Source organism: Pterocles gutturalis, unplaced genomic scaffold (assembly GCF_000699245.1).
Source record: "Pterocles gutturalis isolate BGI_N339 unplaced genomic scaffold, ASM69924v1 scaffold27933, whole genome shotgun sequence".
Classification (NCBI taxonomy): Eukaryota; Metazoa; Chordata; class Aves; order Pterocliformes; family Pteroclidae; genus Pterocles; species Pterocles gutturalis.
In genome coordinates this window covers 27,705-50,915 of record NW_010123865.1, presented here as the reverse complement: position 1 = coordinate 50,915, position 23,211 = coordinate 27,705, and the positions used below count along the sequence as shown (strand labels likewise).

At 40.0% G+C, this 23,211-nt stretch overlaps 1 protein-coding gene across 1 annotated transcript in view; it reads right to left on the bottom strand.

Moving 5' to 3' along the window:
• NRP1 (neuropilin 1) overlaps positions 1 to 8,956 on the bottom strand; it is a gene marked incomplete at its 5' end in the record, with an annotated part of 63,685 nt that extends 54,729 nt beyond the window's left edge. Inside the window, 2 exons of the mRNA XM_010078096.1 lie at positions 3,853 to 4,080; positions 8,775 to 8,956. Of these exons, the coding sequence (XP_010076398.1) occupies positions 3,853 to 4,080; positions 8,775 to 8,956 (410 nt within the window). The remainder of the gene's footprint in view (positions 1 to 3,852; positions 4,081 to 8,774) is intronic.
• Positions 8,957 to 23,211: the final 14,255 nt, after the last annotated feature.

The window sequence follows — 23,211 nt, the reverse complement described above, 5'->3', positions numbered from 1 at the left end:
GCATTCCTGAAAGCCTAGCACTGCCCTCTTGAACTGGCAAAACACTTATACTGGTGTTTGACTTCAGACCTGTAAGTGTCCTCGGTAAATTCCTTTTGAAGTCAATCTAACTGCTCACATGCTTCAAAGATAAGCACGTTTTGCAGAATCCAGATGCAAGTGCTCAGTATTTGTCAAATTCAATCCATTAAAAGGACAACCAGGTAGGCTGAGGACTCCATGACTGTGACAGAGCATTTCAGGATTAACGTCTTTGTGAATGACTGTTACAGTTGCTGGCAAGTTGTCGAACAGAAAATTGTTTTCCATCAGAAAAATGGCAATTACGTAGAAGCAAAATGTAAACAGAAGCACACTGATGTTGACATATCCTTTTAAACATCATTGTGAAAATTTCTTTAAGAGAACATTTCTCCTTTTTTTTGGCTTTTTTGGGGGAGGAAGGAAAAAAATCATAACTGTAGAAAACAGCAAATTTCCTGCTGATCTCTAGTGACTGTAGTTGATCAAATTCTACAGTGAAAACATTTTCCACTTATGCTGGGTTTCATCTGCTCTAACTTAGGTATCTAAAGTTTATGCCTGTGCTAGTGATCTGCAGAGTACAGTCAATGAGATAAGCACCTCCAGCGGTCCACTAACTGCCCTAAAGTAGATGTCTGCAACAGAGCAGAGTGAGGTGCTGTTCTCAGCTGAGAATGGGAGAACTGACAGTGCCTGGCTCAAACACTGATGCCTGGTTTTCCAGAGCTGGGTGAGAGCAGCATGTTCAGGGGGCTATCCATCTAATTCTGCCCTGGCTGCAGCCACAACTATTTTCCATCAAACTGTTCTCTGTGTCCTATTAAACTACTGCCATCATCCTGGCAAACCACAGCTGTGTTGCTGTGGAACAGGGGATTGAACTGAAGGATATACATTTTTTCTAAACATTTAAAAAATCCTTCTGCTTCATGCTTTTTTCAGTGTAGTGCAACAGGGGCTTTAACCTCTAATGCCACTGGGCATTTGAGCAGCAATGTAGTACAACAAAGCAAAATCGCTTCCTTTTTAATGGTTATGCCTCTATCACTAAACAATCCAGGCCAGGGACCACCCTCCAGACCTGCAGCCAGCGGCCAGGGACTGTTCCTGGGACCAGCCTAACACAGCTCGCTCCCACAAGCCTCTTCCCTGTGCAGCAGGATGGCCGTGTCCTGCTGGGAATGAAACCGGCTTTTGCTCTCCTCCAAAGTGTGCTCAGGACCTCCTTAACCCAGGACATTGGGAAAGTGCAAGTTGATGTACTCTAAAATTGTACAAGGGAGTGTGCTAGCAATTAAGAAATACATACAACCATACCTTGGCCCTGTTTTAGTTAATAGTATAGATGTCTTCAGAATATTTTTTCATGGGCTAAAGCGAAATGGACAAATGGCTGAAAGACTCACCCTAGGTGAGCCTCCCTTCATCAAAGACAACCATACTGCTTAATATTTTTCATAAATTTACTGCTTCCATGTGCATGCAGATTAGATTTATTTTGCCTTCCTTCCTCCTTTTATTTTTTTGCAAGATTATCTGGATACTCTCTTTTTGACATCTAGAAACTTTTAATTTTCTGTCTTCAGTTTGAGGCCAGGTCACACCGGTGGTTTCCTGTGTCAACTTTGCTCTTCAGTTGGAATAGTTCATCTCCCTCCCAGGGATTCATCCTGCGATGCATTTACAGAGAAGCAATCGTATCCCCTCTGCCTTTGTTGTGTTAAATTAAACAAGAGAGACTGACTGCTGGCTGAGGACCATCCGACAGTGAAATGATGCAGCAAACATTTCCCTCCAACCGCCACAACTTCCAATAGTTTTCATCTAACGAAATATTTCTTTCCAAGATACAAATTTGGTTGAATATTTACAAACATGTAAACACCCCTATTGGATGTCAGGATCATTTTGGGTTTAGGCAGTTTTGAGGGAATCGGAAGGCTGATAATGCCTGTTGTTAATTGCTCTTCAGTATGGCTCAGTCACTTTCTTGAACCAGGAAATTACTGCTTTGAAACCCTCTGACACTAACAATAATGCATTTCTTTTTGGTAATATTACACATAAATTGATTAATTGGATCATCTTTTCACATGTCAGTTTAAATACAAGTTCTACAGGAATTCATCTTGGAAAGATTTGGCCTATATACAAATAAACCTATTATTAAATGTTCCAGACATCATTATTGTAGTATTACAATACTGTTTTCCTAACTGAGGCATTAAATACTAAATAGTCTTTCAGCTACTGCTATGGCTCTTTCTTCACTATTTATTGGAGTGGATTGAATGGAGCCACGAAAAACCTATTAAGTATAAAACAAAAAGGAAAAACAAATATACGTTAAAAAGCACATACCTATTTACTGTAGTATGAATAAAAGCTCTAATTAATATTATATCGGGGATTTATCTAGGAAAACAGGCAAGTTTAAATATATTATTAAGATATGTTCCTTAAGTTATATGTTTTAATTTAAATGAAATATTAATGTGGGATTAGCAGTTTGTAGAAACTGCTACTGCTGTTCATAAAAGCAAAGAAAGTATCTATTAATATGGGTTGTCACACCAGTGGAAAACTGAAATAGCTGTAATTAGTGCCCAACACAAACAACATAAATCCTCAGTTGTTGAATTTTTTCTACAAAATTAAGAAGAAAAAGGACAGCTTCAAGATGCTTGTCTTTATCAGTTTATGCCATACATAGAAACAGTGAAAAAGGCATCACAAACAAGCAGTTTGACACAGCTGTTTGCACAATTCTTACAGGCATCTGGGCACCCTAAAGGTTAGGCATTCAGCTTGAACTGTCCCTTTTAGACTGGAGCCAGCAGCTTATCAAGCTGGGGTCCTCGAAGAACTGGTACATGGCTGTCCTACCTAGAGGGGACTTGGATCTTGCAGACCCATTGCTGTACATGAGAAAAATAGAGAAATCATGCAGCTGTTTGTTTTCCAGTCTCAGCATAAAACAGGGATATGAGACTGGGAGGAGGGTGAAATGAGGGCTCACTGGCTCTACAGGCTCAGCTAATATCTAGCTATGCACTTAGTGAATTTGCACAAGGTCAAGTGTGGTCATCAGCTAAGTGGAAAATTACTGTGATGGCAGAGGAGTGAGTTCCAGAAGGGTACCCAACACACCCACCCTGACACATGTGCCCAGCTAATCAGAGATTATAAATTAACACATTAAGATGAAACCTTTGTATTTGCTTATACTGCTGGAAGAGAGAGCACTATAAGGGAGGAACCCTGCAGTGCTTGATCACTGAAGCCACCTTAATGAATAACTCAATGCCTGTTTACTGACCTGGGTAATCATTTAGTCACTATGATTTCAATTTCATGGACACCATGTTTTCTCTGTCAAAGAAATTCTTTGCTTTGACAGCTGGTCTGTAACATGGTTCCTCCTCAGACTGGAGGGTTAGTACCTGAAGGCCAGTTTGTGCAAGTTGTTGAAATTCCAGAACAATACCCGTGTTAGCTGCAAAAGTTTAGGGACCCATTATAAGGCTTCATATTTAATTTATTTCACTGAAGGAGGTCCATCACATATTTCTTCTAAAAAGAGAGGTTTCCCCCAAGTCAACTGTTCAAAATTAAACATATTTCATTTAAAAAAATCATTCACACTGTGATATGCTTTACTGAATGAATTTACAGAGCATTTCCCCCATTTCCCTTTAATTCAACTCGTTTCACATAAATCAAGCAAGGACCTCTCTACTATGACATTTTAAAAAATGAGAGGATGCCTTCTGCAGCCCACTTCAGAGTAATATGTGATATGCATATCACAGTCCATTTTTCTCTTACCATCAGGGAATCCGTCCCAGATTTCCAATCGGTCATAGCGACAGAACGCTCCCCCTGGAGTATTTGAATCAGGTTCTAGCTCAAAGCTTTCAAATTCCAGTATAATCTCTGACATCTTTGGTGCAAAGATAATGTAAGTGCATTCAAGGCTATTGGGATATTTTTCAGGGAATCCAGGGGACTTTATCACTCCACTTGACGAAGTAAAGTTTCTGGAACATTCAGGTCCTGTAAGAGAAAGAGAAAAATCACCTGGGTTAACACTATGCTACTAAGCAAAGTAGTTAGCTGGAAAACAAATTAGGTCATATTGTCTCTCCAGCAGCAAAGGTGGCTTTTCAATGAAACACCTCATTTTAATCACTGCATTAATCATTCAGCCAGGTTGTTCCTATTATTGACAGTCAGGTTTTAAAGCACAATTCGCATATACTGTCTGATCTCCAATTTTCAATTTGTATGGAACAATATGAAAACTAGTACCAGCTCTAGAAAAAATTATGACAAATACAAAGTCATATGGGAACAATGAAAGTGTAAGCTGCAAAAATCTCGACAGAGCCCTAGAGAAATAATTATAGCCCCTTCAAGCTCAAATCTTTAAATCTTATGGCTGACAGGCTTTTATTGGTGAAATAGAATTTTTTACGAAAGCGGGTGAGTGAATTCAGTAGAGGGAGTAGTGGTTTCAGATTCCTGGAGCACTGACTCAGTAACTCTGCCAGATGTGACCTATGCCTCCTTGACAAACTAAATGTGAAAGGTAATTCGTACATGTACCAAGGGTGAGTGACTCATTCTGAGTGGTGTTGACACAGGTGCACCAGTAAAATGTTGCTGTTAGTGCAGGCACGATAAACTGTGTGATTATAGGCAGTGTTGCTAGAAGTCACCTAATGTCAGTGTTGACACACCAGCGTTCCCCGATGTCCCCACCATGGCATAATGGGATGCTCCAAACAGTGCTCTTGGAGGAGCAGGAAAGTGACAGTAAAGATGCAAGGGTACAAAAGGCCAGATCACTGGATTTGCCTTTGTGAATACAAGGGACTAAAACTGAACTCCCTCTTTTGCTGACAGGTCGCATTTCTTCTCCTTTATTTAGGTCCCTCAGGCATCCTCTCCACAGATCCCACATCTGCAGGTGTGCTCAGAGCCAGCCGCAGGCACTGCCCACACAACCTCCCACAGGGTCAGCAGACCTCTCTCTCTGACTTTTGACACTCCCAATGTAATGTAAGGTGATTTACAGGATTTGGGGCATTGGTGGATAGCAGCTGACCTGGGGAGTTTAGGCAGGATGATGCAGATGAAGGTCTTTGGACACAGAATATAGGCAGGACACAGGCAACAGAGTTTGGTTGCAACAGTGTGCTGGAGGATGAGTGTGTGCAAGGTTTCAACTTGGATGAGGATGCCCAGCATCCTGTAGTCAGGAGCCTTAGAGGATTTCCAATGCTTAGCACAGATCATTGAAGGAAAACAGTCTGGCTTGTTGCATATATGAATTCTCTTTTTTCACCATAGAATATGTTTTCCTTGTGAATGTGCCAAACATATTACCCCCCACAGATTTGGCCACCTCCCAGCTAAATTGAGCATGCAAGAGAGAGGTCTGAATGAATGTAATCAGTTCAGGTATTTTTGTCCTTCAACAGACACTGATAGGAAATGCTTGAGCTATCACATCAATATTCAGAGCAGTTCATGGCATATTTTGGAAGATGTAGATACTAATGTTCATGTAACTTGACCCATTCCAATTTGGGAAATTACATTTTGCCTATAATTAAATCGCCCCCTTACACATTAGTCGGATATTTCTCTTCTTTCCCTGTCACTCCCTTGTCTCCTTGTCATGTATGGGAGGGTTATATTCTGGTTGTTGCTCCTCACTCCCACCAGTAGCTGCTGTTCCAGGATAAAATAGCTTTGCTCTGCCATTCATAGTATAAAGCGCTCTATACTCCTCTTGGAATCCAATAAAAGATGCAATATAAAATGTAAGCCAGAATCATTATTGCTTTATTAAATACAGCCAGATCCTGGCTCTGTGAGTGCATGATCATCAGGCTCCTTACACTCACACATGGTATCTCAAAACCATCTTGCTTCATTTTAAACATGTTCAAGTCAACCTGGTGCAAGAAACAAAAACTGTTTTCAGAAGGGCTGCCTCACTAAAATGCCCTCCAGAGATTTAGACCCTTTATTGATGCTGTGAAGGAACTCCAGGAATTAAATCAACACTGAAGCTATGAGGAAATCCATGGGGCAATGTTCATGGAAAACTGTCAGAAAAGTTTCTAGCAGAGACTGGACAGAATAGATACTTTTGAGGTGGAGATACTACATGTGTGCACAGGTATGCAATAAAGGAAGAGAGGTCAGCTGAAAGCAAGAGAGAGAGGAGGCAAAAGAGAGAGCAAAGAAAGAGATGAAACTGGAGACAATGTCACTTGCTTCCTCTAGGTGCCACTGAGCCAGAAAATAATTTGCCTTCCTGGTTGACACTGTCTTTTTTTTCCCAATTTACACCATAAATTTCATCAACTAGAGTTAGGAATATTGCATGGGAACTATGTAGATCCTCTTCTAGTGAACAGGTGGCTCACCCATCTAAGACAGGCTGGCTACCAGAGCCAAAATTATTAACATTTCAGATGGGCTAAACATTGGGCAATAGGGGTTTCATGTTTTAGTCTGGAATTCATCTTCAGCATCTTTCTGGCTAAGGAGCTGGATGAGAAGTCGAAACAGCTCCTGCTCTCAAAGCCCATACATTTATCACAGTCATTACATGTGGGGGTCTCTCCTTACAGTTACCATGGTGTGTGGCATTTTAAGCATCAGGTTTAGAATTCAGCTTAGGACACAGGTAGGGTAATGCAGTTCTTCCTTTCAAAAGCTAAGGATGCTCTCACGGGAATAATGGGCAGAAATATTCTGTGTGCTGGAATGCAGCTGAGCCTTCAGCTCAACACCACAGGGCCTTGGGCTTGGGATAATTTTAAATACTTCTCATACCTTGGAAATGATGTGCCTAGTTGTGAATATGCTAAAATGAAGCATATTAGTCTGGTGTGAACAACTGAGCTTCACCGGTGTAACAGGGTAAACTGGCCAGCTTTATTTGGTATAGAAATTAAAATGTAAATTTGGAATAGCATATATGCATTAACTCAAAAGTTAAAAAGGGCTGTGTTCCCACAAAAACTATGAGTCGTATCCTTTGTGTACACACACAGCATTTCTAACCCTGTACCTGGTGATAACTCTGCTGCCCTAATATACGGTTTATGTGAATGAACCAGAGTTAAAGTTGCTCTGGGAACCATAATTTTGAGTTTCCTGACTTCTGTGCGTGTAAAATCACATTCATAATGCCATCTTAACATGGTTAATGTGAATCACTGAGAGATGTAAATGACTACACAAGGAAATAAACACAACGTTTCTGTCAGAGCTCTGAGTTGCCACTATACTACTAGGAAATAAATAAAGACTCTTTTCTTGAAAATGCTCAGTTGCTAAAATAGATTGTTTCACAGGTCATTCTTTCACTTGTTCTTGTGTTTCAGCCTTGTTCTTTACGGAAGATGGTACTGTATATATAAGCACTGAGAAACTTCAGGACACAATTTCAAGAGTTTAGCCTCCTAAAGACACGAAAATAAATACAGATTTTTTTTTTTTTTTTTTTTTTCAGGAAACCTTGGTGTCATTTGGATGCTGAGTTCTTTCAAAAAATGTGACCTTGAAGGTCACCAAAAGAATTTCTGGGAGCCAAGAGTGGATTTACAGACAGGGAAGATGGTGAACAAGAGGTCTGTGGCCCCAATTAGCACTGTGCTGAGCAGCAATAGCATGGAATGGAAAAGAGACTTCACTTCTGTGCTTCTCCTCATTAACAGTACAGCTGCCACCAGGCGTGTGTGCTGAACACAGCTGAAAATCTGGCTCTGGTATAGGTACAAAAAAGGGACTTGAACTGGTTCTGAAAACGGGGCACTGCCTGGGAGGGGTGTGCATTGGAAATCTGGAGTTTTGAGCTACTTCTGTAAATATGACCCTAAACATTGGTGTTGGATACAGTATTTTTCTCTATGAAGTAAAGCTTATTGTCTTTTTACATATTATGAGTTTTGGTCCTGTATTCTCCAAACATGGAATATATAAATTATTTATCTCCATCCGGCTATAGGGAAGGTGTATGCCAAAAAAAAAAAAAAAAAAAAAAGATCGTACTCCCCTTCTAGGTATTGGCTCAGAAAGAGAGTTATCAAAGAGGGATTGTCTATAGGTCTGGTTAATCCTGGACTGTTTATTTCTCTGGGCTTTCTCTGTGGCCCATACATCATGCCTGTGAGCAGTGTGAGCTTCTCCTCTCCTTTACCTCTCAAAAACGATTTGTGAAAGCCACATCATCTGCTGCCCATGTGTACTCTGGTCCTTCCTGAGCCCACAGCCATCTCTTGGGAATGCAGAGCAAAACACTAACCAAAACAAGTCAGGGACTCAGAAGGTTACAGTGCTGTTAAGGCAGTAACATTGTAAATCATACAGCAGTTATTATCACAAAAAAACCCCAAAAAACCCCAAAAAAACCCCAAACCAAAACAGAGAGAGAAAAAAAAAAAGAAGGAAGAAAGCTAATGGTTTTAAGAAGGTCAAAACAAACAGCTGATGAAGACTATCACATTACACCCAAAGGAGTGAATCCTCAGATGCAGCTGGCCCATTGGATTCATAATGATTTACACCCATTGAATACATGCCCCACCTCAGAACAACAAGGTTAATACAATTTTCTCTTTCAAGCATTTTTGTGTATTCCCCACATCCCAAAGAATTAAGGTGAACTTTGTGATGAAAGCAAAAATCACAGGTTATGAGCTATATAACAATGAACTGTTTCTCACCTCTTTTAAAAACTTCGTAACGGATAGAAAATCCTGCTCCATGTGTCTCATAGTCGGAAACAAATTTAATAAAAAGATATGGTCCTGAAGACACTAAAGGAGGGGGAGCAATTTTTCCACAGTACTTTCCCCATAAGCGTCCTTCAGCATTATCTCCATCAATCACTTCAACATAATCGTACCTGGTAGATAAATGGAAGGAAGAAACTTTTAACTTCCAGGAAAGAAGGAGACCTAATTAATTTAGAAACCATAACACAACACAGATAATCAAGAAAAATGCTAGCTTGCTTGGAAAATGCATTATGCTGAAAGATGTAAGCAAAACGAAATAATTAAAATGGACTACATTATGTCTGTAGACATCATCTGGCAACATGGAACTATTAGGAAGAATGGTGTCCATTATGCTTGCAGACAATGTTAGCTAAAGTAACCAATTAACAACAAAAAAGGAAATCTCATGAGCACAATTCTGTATTATTAAATTGTGTTCCTTTGTCTGTGTAGTGTTGTTATCAATACATAATGCATAGCATTCTTTTCAAACTGTGAAGTTCTGGTATGAATTCAAAAATGTCTTTTTGGCTGGAGCTCTTTATGAACAATACTTTGATTTCCATATGCTGTCCTCCAAACATATGTCTGCAGAATAATAAATTATTCCCTAAACATTAGATTTTGTTCAAAACTCCACCATGTTTCAGATCAGTGGTAGAAAAATCTGTTGTTTTCCTTGTTAGCTGGACAAATAGTTTGGAGCAAATCAGAGAGTCCACACGTCAGTCACACCACTTGTTTTTTCTCAGACAAAACTTGTTTCATTACAAATGATCTTTGCTTAGGTATTTGAATCAAGAAGTGCACATCATCATATTTATAGTTGTACAGCATGTGATTACTGAACAGGCTGGGCTAAATCCGCCTCTGGTTACTTGCTTCATTCTTAAGGACTTTGTAAGGAAATAATGCAATAATGACTTAGTAAAAGTTTGCCTGGGAGCAACAGTCACGTTGGGGTTCCTCAGCCCTGTCACCAGAGGTGCCAATCTGTAGGGCTTGGTCTGACGGATCTGGTTTCGGAGGGCTGAGGACAGCCTGGCAGATTGATGCACTGACACAGCGGAGCGAATACAAATGAGAATAAAAGTCACAGAGAGGCAGAAGCTGCAGGTGCAGAGACAGGTCTGGTTTTAAGTTTTATTAGAAGATGATTTCACTCGACCCTGGATGGAAAGGAGGAACAGACACAATTTGCAGAATCAGTTTCATCTTTTCCTAAAAGGTGGCAGCATTTGGAGCTTGGGTTGTGCTCTTGGTCCTCCTTCGGACGGCAGCGAAAAGCTTTTCTCTGCCTCCACATCTCTGTGTCTCAGCCATGCTGCCTTTTTATTTAACACATTGCTGTTGGCCAGACAATCTCATTTACTTTTCATTATTCTACTATGACTGACATTAAAATGGTGCCATTAATTTGTTTAGACCTTTATTCTACTGTTGTGTTCAGTGAAATGTTCTAAGCATATTAATATACAAGGAAGAGCTAAAAATGACAGGAAAATAAAGTGTGCCTGACATTTTTAAAGAGATCAAAGGAAAAAAATGTCTTCATGATGACCAATGTCATTTTTAACAACTTTGCTCCAAACCGTCCAGGGCACATTACTTATGTTTACATGAAGCCAGGAGACAACTGCAAAGATGATATCACTAGTTAAAGTGGACAGCTTAAGGCCCCTTAAATTAAAAATGACATTACCTCATCAGTTAACATTGTGTGCCAGCTTTGGTGTATATCAAGTAGAAAATAAAGCTGACACTGATGGAACTGTAAGCATTAACATATGTGAAATATTGTGTTAACTGCATTTCCTCTTATGTATTTGTTTTTTCTAGTGGCAATTGCTCAGCTAGTTAGCGTCACTGTCCCATTTCAAATTGGTGGAAATACAAAGCAGTAATGTTCATTTCAGAGATAATTTTACAAATGCTTTAAGTAACCTGCATTTTTTAAAAAAATTAAACTTCTGTTATTGCTATAATTTCTTTATAATATATGTACAACACGTTTTGAAAGTTAGGATGAGAGTTGTAAAAAGACCTCAGAATTGTTTTTCTTTAGGTGTTTTTTCTGTTTCCCTTTAGAAATACCCTTAATACCAGATCTAGGTTCCCTGCAAAACCTATTGGAAGTGTTCAGGGGTGCAGGCTGATAGTTTTTAGACTTTAGGGAAAAAATGAATGTTGAGAATTTTTAAGACAACCTCTCTCTAAATAATTAACTGCTTGTTAAAGAGAAAGAGTAACCACATAAAACCACAGCATGTGAGTGATGGTCTTTGCTCTTCTCTCCATGATGCCATTATTTCATCAGTTTTCCAGGCTCAAGCCTCAACAGTAGATAATTTTTTCAAATTAATATTTAGAAGAACCCTACTTCTGATTATTAGATTATATGAAAACTTTTAATGAAAAATGATATGCAAATTTTTACATGCTTTTTTACTTCATGTATGAAGAAGAAAAAAGAAAACCCCAAACGGTTTGAATTCGGTATTTTTATTCTGCTACACCTTAAAACAAACAATTTTCTATGGTCTTACTAGACTATGGTCTTACTATGGCCAAAAAAAATAATTAGCCTGTAAGTACTATTTACATTAAGTAAATTCAGCAAAAAAAATTCAAATTAAATTCTGTCGCTCTCCTAAGTTTCCTCCTTTGTAGCAATAGTCTGCCCACACCTTTCCATTGTCCCTTATAGTGACAGAATTGTAATTTATGGTACTCCTTCAGACTGCTGTGCAGTTGTAAATGACACAATTTGGTTACTAAAAGGCTGTCTTCTAATGGATTTTACAAGTTACAGGTCATGAAGCCCTGTGGAAGACTGGAGCATTTTTCAATTTTTTTTTCTTTTGCTTTGAAAAATTACTGACAGAGAGAAAAGAAGTTTAGCTGTGAGACAATAGGTGTGAAGTACGATTTGAAAAGTGGAAACTTTAGAGATCAGCCCTATAACCTCCATAGTCTAAGGATCATGTCTTTCACTTGGCAGCTAACAAATGGATTTGGGTTCTTCCACACTGGTGACAACATCTGATGTCTGGGTTGCAGTAAGTATCTATATTATTTTTTTCTTATGAAAATGAAATTGCTCTGGATTTTACTTGTTTATACCCGGAAACAAATGTCAGGCCGTCATTTCTGCACTTTTAAAAATCCTACCAGAGACCATAGCATATCACAAACAACTGTTCTTGTAAATAGGAGAAAGTACAGTCACAACTTGAAAATGGAGTTGCTGCCAAGGAAGCTCAGAGAGCAGCTTGCATCTCCCTCTGGACTTGGTAGCAGTTCTTCTCCATAAGTTTGTCAGGAGAAGATGCTGTGCCAGGGATGCAGTTGGCACATTGGCATCCCTGCGAGGAGACTGAATGTGTCACCTCCGCAGCGCCCAGACAGTCTTGGCGCTCAGCCCAGAATACTGAGTTTGCAAATTTGGATTTCCCACTTGGCAATTCTTCGCTCAGTTACTGCTGCCAATGGTGTGGCAAATATTTCTTGTAATGTTATAGTCCTTTAGGGTTTATGGCACATAGATGTAAATATAAACATGGCGTTAACCACTGAGTGTAGTTTCAGGTGAAAGAACAGAGCATGAGTTCATGTGCGAAAATAGGAGATGCCTGCCCAGAACAGGGGGTAATCAGCGGATATGTTCATGGAGCCAGTATGCCATGACGTAAAAAGCATTCCCTTTTTGCTTGTCTGGGTCTTTCTGGATACCTCATTTTTGTTCGCTGTTTGTTTGCACCCTCTGTGGTGGGCGAGGGTCGTGCGTAGCTGTCGAGTTGGACCCTGCTGAAACGCACCACAGGGCTCGTGCATCCTCCTGCTGCTCCCAGCCGGAGCCTGAACATGCCATTACTGGATGGTCCTAATTTTATGGTTCAGTTAAACAATGTCTGGGACAGATTCCCATTGGAAAGATGAGGGAATCCAGAATTCCTCTACAAATTCTTGAAGGAACTGCAAAAAACTTGCACTTTTTTTGGAAAGTTTAAGGTATGGGTCTGAGGAAAAGGCCAAGCAACACCTATAAAATGAGCACTGGGCAATGAAAAACATAAGCAGCTGCAGAATACAGATTTTGGTGAATTTTCTATTTCCAGTTTCTAGTAAGTGATAACAGTGCTTACGTCTGTTTTCAGTTCTGAACATGCTGGCGACCCCTGAAGTGCACCATAGCACCTTGTACTGCAGAAAGTGCAGTGAAAGTGCTGGAAAGCCCTGCTTGCTGCTGAAGCCAGCTGCTCTGCCAAGCTACGCTCCACTTCCACACATTTTCCTATTATTAGGGCAGTGAGATTATATGCCTTTTGCCTAAAAAAATTCCTTTCCAAGACATATGCAGAACTGAGCCAAAATCTAGATATTTGCCATTTTACCTAATGAAACAATCAGTGAAGCGTACACAACTAAAATTTACAACTATGCCGTATTTTTCTTCAGTCTGCTATGATATGGATCTATAGAGTGGTTATGAGTATTTCAGTTATTTACCTATTAGAGTGAAAAGATTTTCCACCTCTCTGTTTCTTTTATCACTCTGATTCCACTTCCACCAAGCTGCTAAATCTCTCCCTGACACAAATTATCCACCCTGGTCAGACTATCTTTGGTTCTGAGTATTTGCTTCTTAGTACAGATCTTTCTTTTGCCTTTATTTTATAAAGTTTGTTTTATTTAATTCCTCGCAAGGCTCCATTTTAGCTGAACAGAAGGCACTGCAAGAGGAAATCTAAGGAAAGAGTTTTGAGTTGTTCTGCACCATGGATTTGTGCCCCATTAGTGGCCGAGCGTTAGCGGTGTGGGATTTACTGCAGTGCTTGTGGCACAAGGCAATCTGTATCCCAGAGCTAAAAGCTTAAGTACTGCAGGCACTCGAGGGACACCAACCTTAATCCCAGTTTATTAGCAACAAGAAAAAGAAGTACATGGTGTTAAAAAAATAAAAAATTAAGCACAGCCCCAAGGGGGTTGTTTTTCTGCCTGTAACCTCAGCATCTGTCTGCTTGCTCTCCACAAGAAAAAGAAGTACATGGTGTTAAAAATAAAAAATTAAGCACAGCCCCAAACGGGCTGTTTTTCTGCCTGTAACCTCAGCATCTGTCTGCTTGCTCTCCATCAGAGACTTTGTGCAGCCTGACTGCTCTCTGGGACCTCCTGTGCCCCAGCCTGGCAGGTGTCCTGTCTAATGGGCATTGGAGGGGCAGTCCCCCCCAACAGAGACACATCAGCCTTCTGGCAGCTCAGTGCAGGTATCCACACAGAGGGGATACAACTCCTCATGCACAGGCCTCAAAACACACCTTGATGGAGGTGAAAGCAGCGTGTGGCCCTCGGAGGACCGTGGGTGACTGCGGTGTCTGCAGCAAGTCACCAGCCCTGAGCGGGGCACGGATACTCCCTGAAACTGTGAAGCACGGGAACTGCAGGGAAGTGTGGGGCTTTTTTTCTTTTTTAGCCCCTTCCCAGTGTGGTTGGTGCCATGGGGTCCTGCCTGATTCCTGCCTGGCTGCTCGCTCCCATCACACACCGCAGTCTTCCCAACAGAGAAGTCTTTCTCCATCCCACCAAGTCAACTGTTGGTGTGGACATGTCTTTGACAGGATGAGTGAAGTAACTTTTTTTCTAATTCTCCTTCCTTCCTTCCTTCCTTCCTTCCTTCCTTCCTTCTCTCCTTCCCTCCTTCCTTCCCTCCTTCCTCAAAGCGAATAAAATCCCAGCAGATCATTTCTCTGAGTGCGGACATTCTTGCTGTTGAATTAGCACCAGCTTGGCAGTGCAAACCCCGTGAGAAAGCAGGAGGTGGGAGCGAGTGCCCATGGCAGGAAGCTTTTAAACAGGTTTTGCCTGTACTGGATTCATGGTGCCGATGAAGCCCCCTAAGGGGGGCAATATATCATCTGAATCCCACAGTTCTCTAAAGTGCTGGATATTTAAATACACAATTTGCAATCGATTAAGGATTTCTAATTTACTGAAATCCCTGTCAGTCTGGGGGGCCTTTGTTTCCATTGGTCTTTTGTGAGCTGGTGTTTTTATGGTCTTCACCCAGGGCCAAAATTCACTCAAGTTAGTCATACAAAGGTCCTGTCAACCTAAGAGATTTCTGGGAATAAGGCCATTGGGATTTGGCCACTGTTCAGCAATTTACTAATGCCATTAACTGACAGTGGGTCTCCATTAAGAGTGAATGAGTGAGGGTCTATTTTAGTACAAGACAATGCTGTAGTGAAAAAGAGAAAAGAGGTAACAAAGACAACGATGAAGATCTACAGTTACCCACTGTAACAGTTTGATTGGGACTCACGTTAGCAACAGTTTTGTTATTGCACTGGTTTCTGGAATAATCTAATGCTTTGGGATTTGCCCTTTCATTTTAAAATTAAGCTTTTAATTCTCTGCAGAATAAAGGAATCTGAAATACAACATACCTTAACCAATAAAAGTTCAAAACCCAGAAGTAATAAAAAGAATCATTACTACTTTAAAATCTGATTATCCTTCATCTTATCACATGCTTCTGGTTGTTTGGCTCATGCCTTCTGAATACCTGAGACTGGCAGAACTGAAGATCTGAACTAAATAAGCAAGATTATATCTGCACTTTTATCTGTACAGCTCCACTGAGAACAGTAGACAGATCTTTAGCTGCTGCAAATGAGATTAGCCTCTTCATGTCAATGGATCTAAGCCAGTTTACACTGATATACGGCTAAAGAGGGTGAAAGTGGAGACAGAATATTTTACCTTGTATTTACTTAGTTCTATTGTATTTATACCAAACAAAACCTGGGAAATTCTTCAACAGAAATGTGAACACCAGGATTCACTCAGGGAATGAATGTAACAATGTAATGCAGAAAATGAAGAAGAATCAGAGGCTGTGGACTAGGTTGTGCCATTTTAGTATTGCAGTGTCCTAGGGGATGTAAAAGCAAAATTCATCTGCTAAGGTCTTTAGCCTATCTGTCTGCAAAAAGCATTTTACCAATGAAAATATTTGATCTTGAAGTTAGGGCAAACTCCAATGATTTCACTGCTTGCCACAAACCATAATAAATTATAACATAATGATCCCAGTATATAAAAATGAAAACCTCTTCTGGGAAGAAAGATTCAATTTTAAACCTCTTCAGTGAGGAACTTCAGTTCATAACTTTCTGGCATAGAAAAATGCGATCTTTTCACGGAAAAAAGGTTTCTGTCTGTCAAATAAGACAAATTTACAAATCCACAACTTCCACTTTAAGTAGGGAAAAAAGAAACAGCAGTTTAAAGACTTCAGAGACGAAGGAGCTTTCTACTGTCAAACTGGTGAAGTTTAGTATTTATAGGAAATTCACATGCCTCTAATTACTCTGAACTCAGTTCCCAAATAAAATAATGCCATCTGGAAGATATCAGAGTCATTTACAACTTGTTCACCTCCCTATTTCACTGCAAAATCTTACCTCTTGCCAACTTCCTAGTGTTCTTCACAAAGTAAAATGCAGTCTAATTTTTACTAGTTGTTTCATAGCTACTTTATCTACATTGAGCCAGCTAAGTGCTTAAGAAACTGGAAAAAATAATATATTTTTTAAAAGTAGTTTTCTTATTACTCACTATACTTCAAGCTTTATATTCTTTCATATGGACATTTCAGGTGTGAGGGTTATGCCTTGTCTTAGTTTGGTATTTAGCCACTAATTTGACATGGTTAGATTTGGAAAAGATATTCTAGGTGATAAGAGAGAGAAAAAAGATGGCAGAAGCAGTCACCTTGCATAAGAGTAGGCTCCTGTAAGCTGAAAAAAAGTATTTCCAAAAACTCGATTATACAGTTTTGTTTTTGTTTTTATGACCTCCCAAGAGACGCCCGTCAGTCAGAAAACTTCTTGTTACTTCATCCAAGTACACCAATCTGTTTGTAAGTGAAGCTTTGCAGCATTCCTCTGAGGTAAAGTTGTCATTCTCATTTTACATATGTGGAGACAGAAGAGAGAGACTGAGTGCCAACAGTCTCCCAGAAATTTTGCAAACATCAAGGAACAAAGCCTAGATAGCCAGATACTGTGTTTTAAGTATAAGAACCCAGTCTAGCTCCTCCTGAAATAGTGGAAAGAGATTCCTAACAGCTTCTGTGGGTTTCAAATAAAGCTTCTTAACAGAGACTCAAAACTTGAAACTTTTCTTAAGCCACAGAATGACTCAAAGAAGGGACTGCAAAGTCTCACAGTCTCACAAATACATTTGTGTGATTTCTGTAGGAGAACTAGACAAAATTACTTGTGTACAGAGACTCATGTATATATACACACACCGCTGCAAGGAGTCAAACACTATCTGTATGCCTCTATATCCACTAAACTTTGTTTTCATGTACCTAACCAGTTTTGTGATTTGTGGCTAGATAGTGCTGTTAGCATGTATTGCTGAACTCACTAAAAAACCTGCTTAATTGGCAAGCTATAGAAGCTTCAGGTTTGCTTCCTCAAATGCCTAAAGAACAGAGAGAGTTGTACTAAATGAAGATCAGAATCGTTAGCGATTTATTTTTCTTTCTGTGAAAGTAGAAAAGGAATGCTTTAAAGTGATGGCAACCTTATAGTACTCCATTTGGGAGTTTTGAACTGCTGATTAATTTGTAATTATCCTATTGGGATCTAAGTGGAATATTAATCATAACCTTAGGAACTTGACTTTTAAAAGTATTAGGTAGATGTTAGCTTTTCACAGAAACTGTGAAAGTTCAGAACATAAAATAAGTTCTACGCTTTTGAAACTCAAATATTTGTCCCTTGTGGGCTGTCTACAAGCTCTCTGAGCAACACTCATAATTAATGAAACTAAAAGAGGCTAAAGGAGAAGGGAAATTGCAGACATACGTATCAGCTTTAGAACACAAGTTATGGCAATTTTCTTCCATGGCAACCATGTCCTGAAGCTCTGTAAATGCAGTAAAATGATAGGTGTTTTCATTTATTTCCAGTTAGGAACTATATTAAGAGAGTATTAAGGATGCAGTGTTAAGCACTTGGGACTCAGTATTTCTCAATGTTGTTCCCTTTGTTCTGATTTCTGCACCACATTCCCTTTGGGCAGACCATTGGCCAAGTGAAAAATCCGTGGGGGATTAGTGTCTTCACATACCAAGTCAGTATTGATAGAAATGATTTCTGTGGGTCTTCCTTGCCTGGAAGTGTGACACATGTAAATGGGTGGATTGATTTTTGCTGAGACTATCTAAAACCTGTATATAGCCACATGACTAGGCATATGAACAAACAATTGGAGTTATCTGAAAAAATACGGCTTTGTTGTTGAAACTTTTGACTTGTCAATGTTTAATCATGTACATGTATTAGAGCTTTTCCTGTGGTTTTTCTTTTTTTATTTTTTTTTTTTTGGGGGGGGGGGGGTAGGGGTCAGACACAAGCTATCACCAAATAAAAAAGGTTTTGAATTACATAAAGGAGACCAAAACTTTCAAGACTTTTCTGCATTGAAAATTGGGTCCTAAAGTCCATGAAATGTGTGGCATTATTAGCTAAATATTGTCACAATGCGGAGAAGACCTTTGGCAGTCTGTTGTGACACTTAAACATGAAAACTATGTCTCCTTACTTCTTTCATATAATACAAACTTGAAAAGACAAAGTGCCTGGCCATAGCATCTAGAAGCGGTCTCTGGCACAGGAGGCACACAAAGCTGAGTAAGCAGCATTTGTAGTTCAGAGATCAACCCACTTACAATATTTGCATGTTTCCTGGCGGGCCGTTATCTCAGCACAAAATCATTTGGTTGTGTACATTGCCACTTTAACAAACAACCCTTAAGCAGCATGAGTAATACGCATAGCCGGCAACTTTAAAGAAGCCCTGGCTTTGCGAAATGTAAACGATATTTCACAAGAGCACTGCAAGGAACATTTACTCACGGACAGTGCTTTCAAATTTCAGCCTTCTGATCTCAGAAAGTGTGATTGAAGAGATGCCTGAAAAAGTCCCACGGTTTTTTCTGTTTTGCAATGGGGACATGCGTATGCATGTATGTGTGTGTGTCTCCATGTGTGTATTTTTATATTCTTTGTACAAAAAAAGATCTGAATCATTTTAGCTCTCTCTTTCCAAAGTTCATTCTCAAGCAGAGGAGTAGCTTGGGAAACTTTCAGCCCGGAAGATGTGCATTCCAAAACAACTAAAGCAAATGAGAACAGGGAAGCTGTGCGGAAACCTCTATGCAAATTTAACTATAGCAACTGCTACCAACCCTTTTCTATGAATTTGTTGTCCAATACAGACATTATGAATACAACTTCTGTTGATAACTTAGTGTATTTCCTTATACATCACATCAGTGTGTCAATCCAGTTAGTACAGACCTTCCCATGAGTTTCTGCTCTTGAAACCTACATTAGGAAATTTAACAGCATCCTCATCATCATTTTCTTATAAAGCATGCGAATACTTCAAATTTATTGCAAACAGATCACTATTTCTCTTAAACTCAGTTTAGTACAGAGTTGCAGTACATTGTTTATGTAATAAAGCTCATGGTTAAACAATACCAATTTGAAACATCAGTATATAAAAGTTTGTCCCATTGAGCAATCTTATTGCCATTTTATTGCATGTATCATTGAAATAAAAAGTATATATAACTTCAGCGAATGTATTTACATTATGATAAAATATACCATAGATGTTTAAAGGTGCTAAGCCTGAAGTCAGTTCTTTTGTATCCTTTATCACAGAGAATGTCACAGTTTTTATGAGTTTTGTGACCTTATGATTTATATGGGTCTTGAGAAATAACTGTGTGTTTAGAATGGAGGAAAACAGTGGCCAATAAACATTCCCAGTAGCCTAAAAACAGGAACAGCTTGTTAGCTGAGGTCAGCCATATGACCCAGCGCCTAGTGAAACTGCATTGTTATAGCTGGAGCACGGGGCAAAAGAGCCCTACAAAAAAACCCACCCCAGTGATCCACCTCTCATAAAAATGTCTTTCTTAGAAAGAGAGGCATGTGATAACGACTTACAGGAAGGAAAACATGCACAGCAGATCAGCATCATCCCTGGTAGAAATTTACAGATTTTAGTGGAGTTGCCTCAGAGGTGCCTCAGTCTATGCTATTTTAAAATGGAAAACTAAGTTGAAAACCTTCCAGAATTCACAAGTGGCTGCTAAAGAATTTTTCATAATTTTCTTTTGGTACTAAACACTTGCAAAAGCAAGCAAGATAATGAACATACACACAACACAAACACATACACAGCTCGTGGGCTTCAGTAATTGGGACCATACTGCATACATGTGCGCCAGCTCAAATCCCCAGCGGCAGCTGCACAAATGTCATAGAAATATTCTTTAAATGGGACCAAGTTTGTCTTCTTTCCACTTCCTTTTCCTGCCTCATCAGCACAACTTCTTGAGATACACTCTCTTAAATCTGCTCAGCATTTGGACTTAGCGAAGGCTAAATCTTGTTTGGAGCTGCATGGCTGTGAGACGACTCCTGTCTTTGGAATCCGGGCAGCGCAAAACCTAAGTCAGGACTAACACCTTCACACAGAAATCACTGCTTTTGAGGTCAGCAGTAATGTTCTCCTAGAACTGCTCTCTCCCATCCTTGTCCTGAATGCTTTGACAGCTGTGATGCAGAAAAACAGAGTCTTCAGGAAAGGGCTGTTACTGGGTCTGAGAAAGCATGGGATAATGATGTTGTTTTGTTTTCTGCATTTCATGGATCAGGCTTCTGTCCTTGCTTTCTACTCAGGGAAATGGACAGTGTGACACGGAGCTGTAATAATGTATTACCTGAAATATCAAGGGGACCTGTAGTAACTCAATTAATTACAAACATAAATGGTGTTACAACTTCTTTCTTTCTGTTACCCCTAAGAGAACGGAGCTCTAAGTCTTCATTAATCAACTACAATAAATAAGCCTTGAAAGGCAATAAAGAATTACACAGCTGATGAAAACACCTACTCTGCAATTAAGTCGATAAAATCCTGATAATATGGCTTTTGTTTCATTTACACTTCTAGTCAGGTATCTATTAATGCTTTTACTTTTGTTTGCCTAGTTAGTTGTGATAAGCATACAAGAACACTCTGTGTAAGACTCTGTGGTATTAAGCATTGATTCTTTCCTCTCCTTCACTCACAGCAAGCAGCACACTAACTCAGACAGACAAGCCATGAAATATATTTGGGCTGGACTCTCTTGTACGTGCAGAGAATCTGAGCAAGATAACGCCATGCTTTGCTTTAATAATGCAAAAGACAGGCTTTCGCACACTAGGGAGAACAAGGTTTGTTTGCCTTATGCATTCTTAAAGGTATAAATTGCCCAAAACAGTAGTAGGAAGTCTGGGAAGGAAATGAGATAATGCCCCATCCCTTTCCTCACTTTGAGCCCCCTGAGCTGGCTCATAGAGATGTCTGGCTTGCACAGAAAGGAATCAGGGCCTCCTTTTGGCAGCGTAGTCTCGATCCTCCTGCTGCAAACCCTCCCCTGCTGTGTGTGAGGTGGTGCAGCTCCTGGGGTGCACGGCAGGTTGCGAGGTGCACTTCTGGAGCTGTCCTCCCTCCACCAGTGGTACAGCCAGACGCTGTCACCTTGTAGCATGTCAATGAAAGGGAACTTACAGTTTTGTTCTCTCAGTGCTAAGATACCCAAATAACCAAGATCACATCCAGCTTCGAGCCAGATGATACATGCACTGTGTTCATCTTACTCTGAATAAAACAGTTGGTACCTGTGAGGGGGAGGATTTATGGTTGGGGGAATCTCAAACTTCTTTTCAAAAGCACTTTTTTTTTTTTCTCAAACTGAAACATTATTTTCAGAACTTTTAAATACAAACCCTTCCTGTTTGAACAGCTCACATATTTCGTGCTGTTGAGCCTAGGTGTCAGCACGTAGTCCCCTTTAAAATTTTACAATGTAACATAACCTCATTTTGTTAGATTGTAAATATTTCCAAGATGCAGGATCCTGTTTTTTATTACAGGGGTGAAATGGTAATAATCCCCCCTCTTTCCTGAAACATGCAGCAAAAACCCTTTAACAAATTAAACGTACATATTCCTCATTAGCTTTAACCCGAGTTTGGTCTCATGGGCACTGTAAAGCCTGTCCTTCTTTCTCTGTCTCTGAACAAAGGGATGGTAAGAGACTAACAGATCATTGGAGAGGCAAAATCCTGCCTGACTCATAGTATCAACACATGTTGAGATGAACCAATTCCTGAAACAGTTCCAGTGAATTGGATTTTCAGATACTTGGCATATACCAGGCTGTATTTCAACTTTTCCTCAATTACTGCACATTTCTCCTCAAAACAAAACAAACAAAATGCCATGAAGTGTCCTCTGCACTTGTCTTAATATAGCAAGACCAGCAAGACAACTTTGAGATATACTTCAAAACTTTGTCCCTTCCCCCGTGAAAATTCCACATGGGACATTCACAAAAATCAGAACTAGCAGAGGGATAAGAGAGGAACTGATGAAAGATTGTCTCTTTTTTCCCTGATGAAAGATTGTCTCTTTTTGCCCTACAGGATCATGCAAGAGCCTCTCATGCTGGCAACAAAAGGATATATCAGCTGGAAGAACCTGAGTAAGGTTTCTACGCAGCATTATGCTCTGGGAAAATAACAGTATCGCTTGTTAATGGCGCTGCTCAGAGCAGCGATAAACTCTACCAAAAATTGCTATTCCTGCATTTGGAGAAGTGATTACAACACAGGGACACATGTCTGAACTATTTTCATTTAACTGGCTGAGGTACTAATAATGTCATAGACTCTGTTCAGCGCTGAATGTTCCCAGCAGGGACAATAAAACCTGTGCCACCACAGCTTTGACACTAGCTGGGTTAGGATTTGGCACCATTATGGATGCCACAGTCATGTCTTTGACTGCAGTGTGGATGCAGGTGTCCAACATGTGGCAGGTTGAAAACTGGGAGTCATTCTGCTTTTGTTAGAGCCACTGGCCAGGAAGGCAGGAGTGTTGGAAGGGAATTGTGCAGAACTGCCATCGTGCCCAGGGGTTGCCCGTTTAGTCACCTGTAAACTTTCCATGTCATTACAGCTCTGTATTTCTTGCATGGTAGCTAACAGCGCCATAAAGTCAGGAGACTAAAGACAGAGTTGAGATTTCATGCTTCAAATACAAGCAAATGTGAGCCTAGATGGCCTTCAGCATGATGGGCCCTAGGTTGTTTAGGGAGATAGGAGATGATGGGAGAAAGTGGGCAGAGGCTGGACTGGAAGGCTGAGAGCATAGGCTCTGTTCCAGTGCCATCGCTACTCAGTGAAGCCAAGTGCCAGCTAACTTCCCTGTGCCTCAGCTTCTCAGTCTGGAA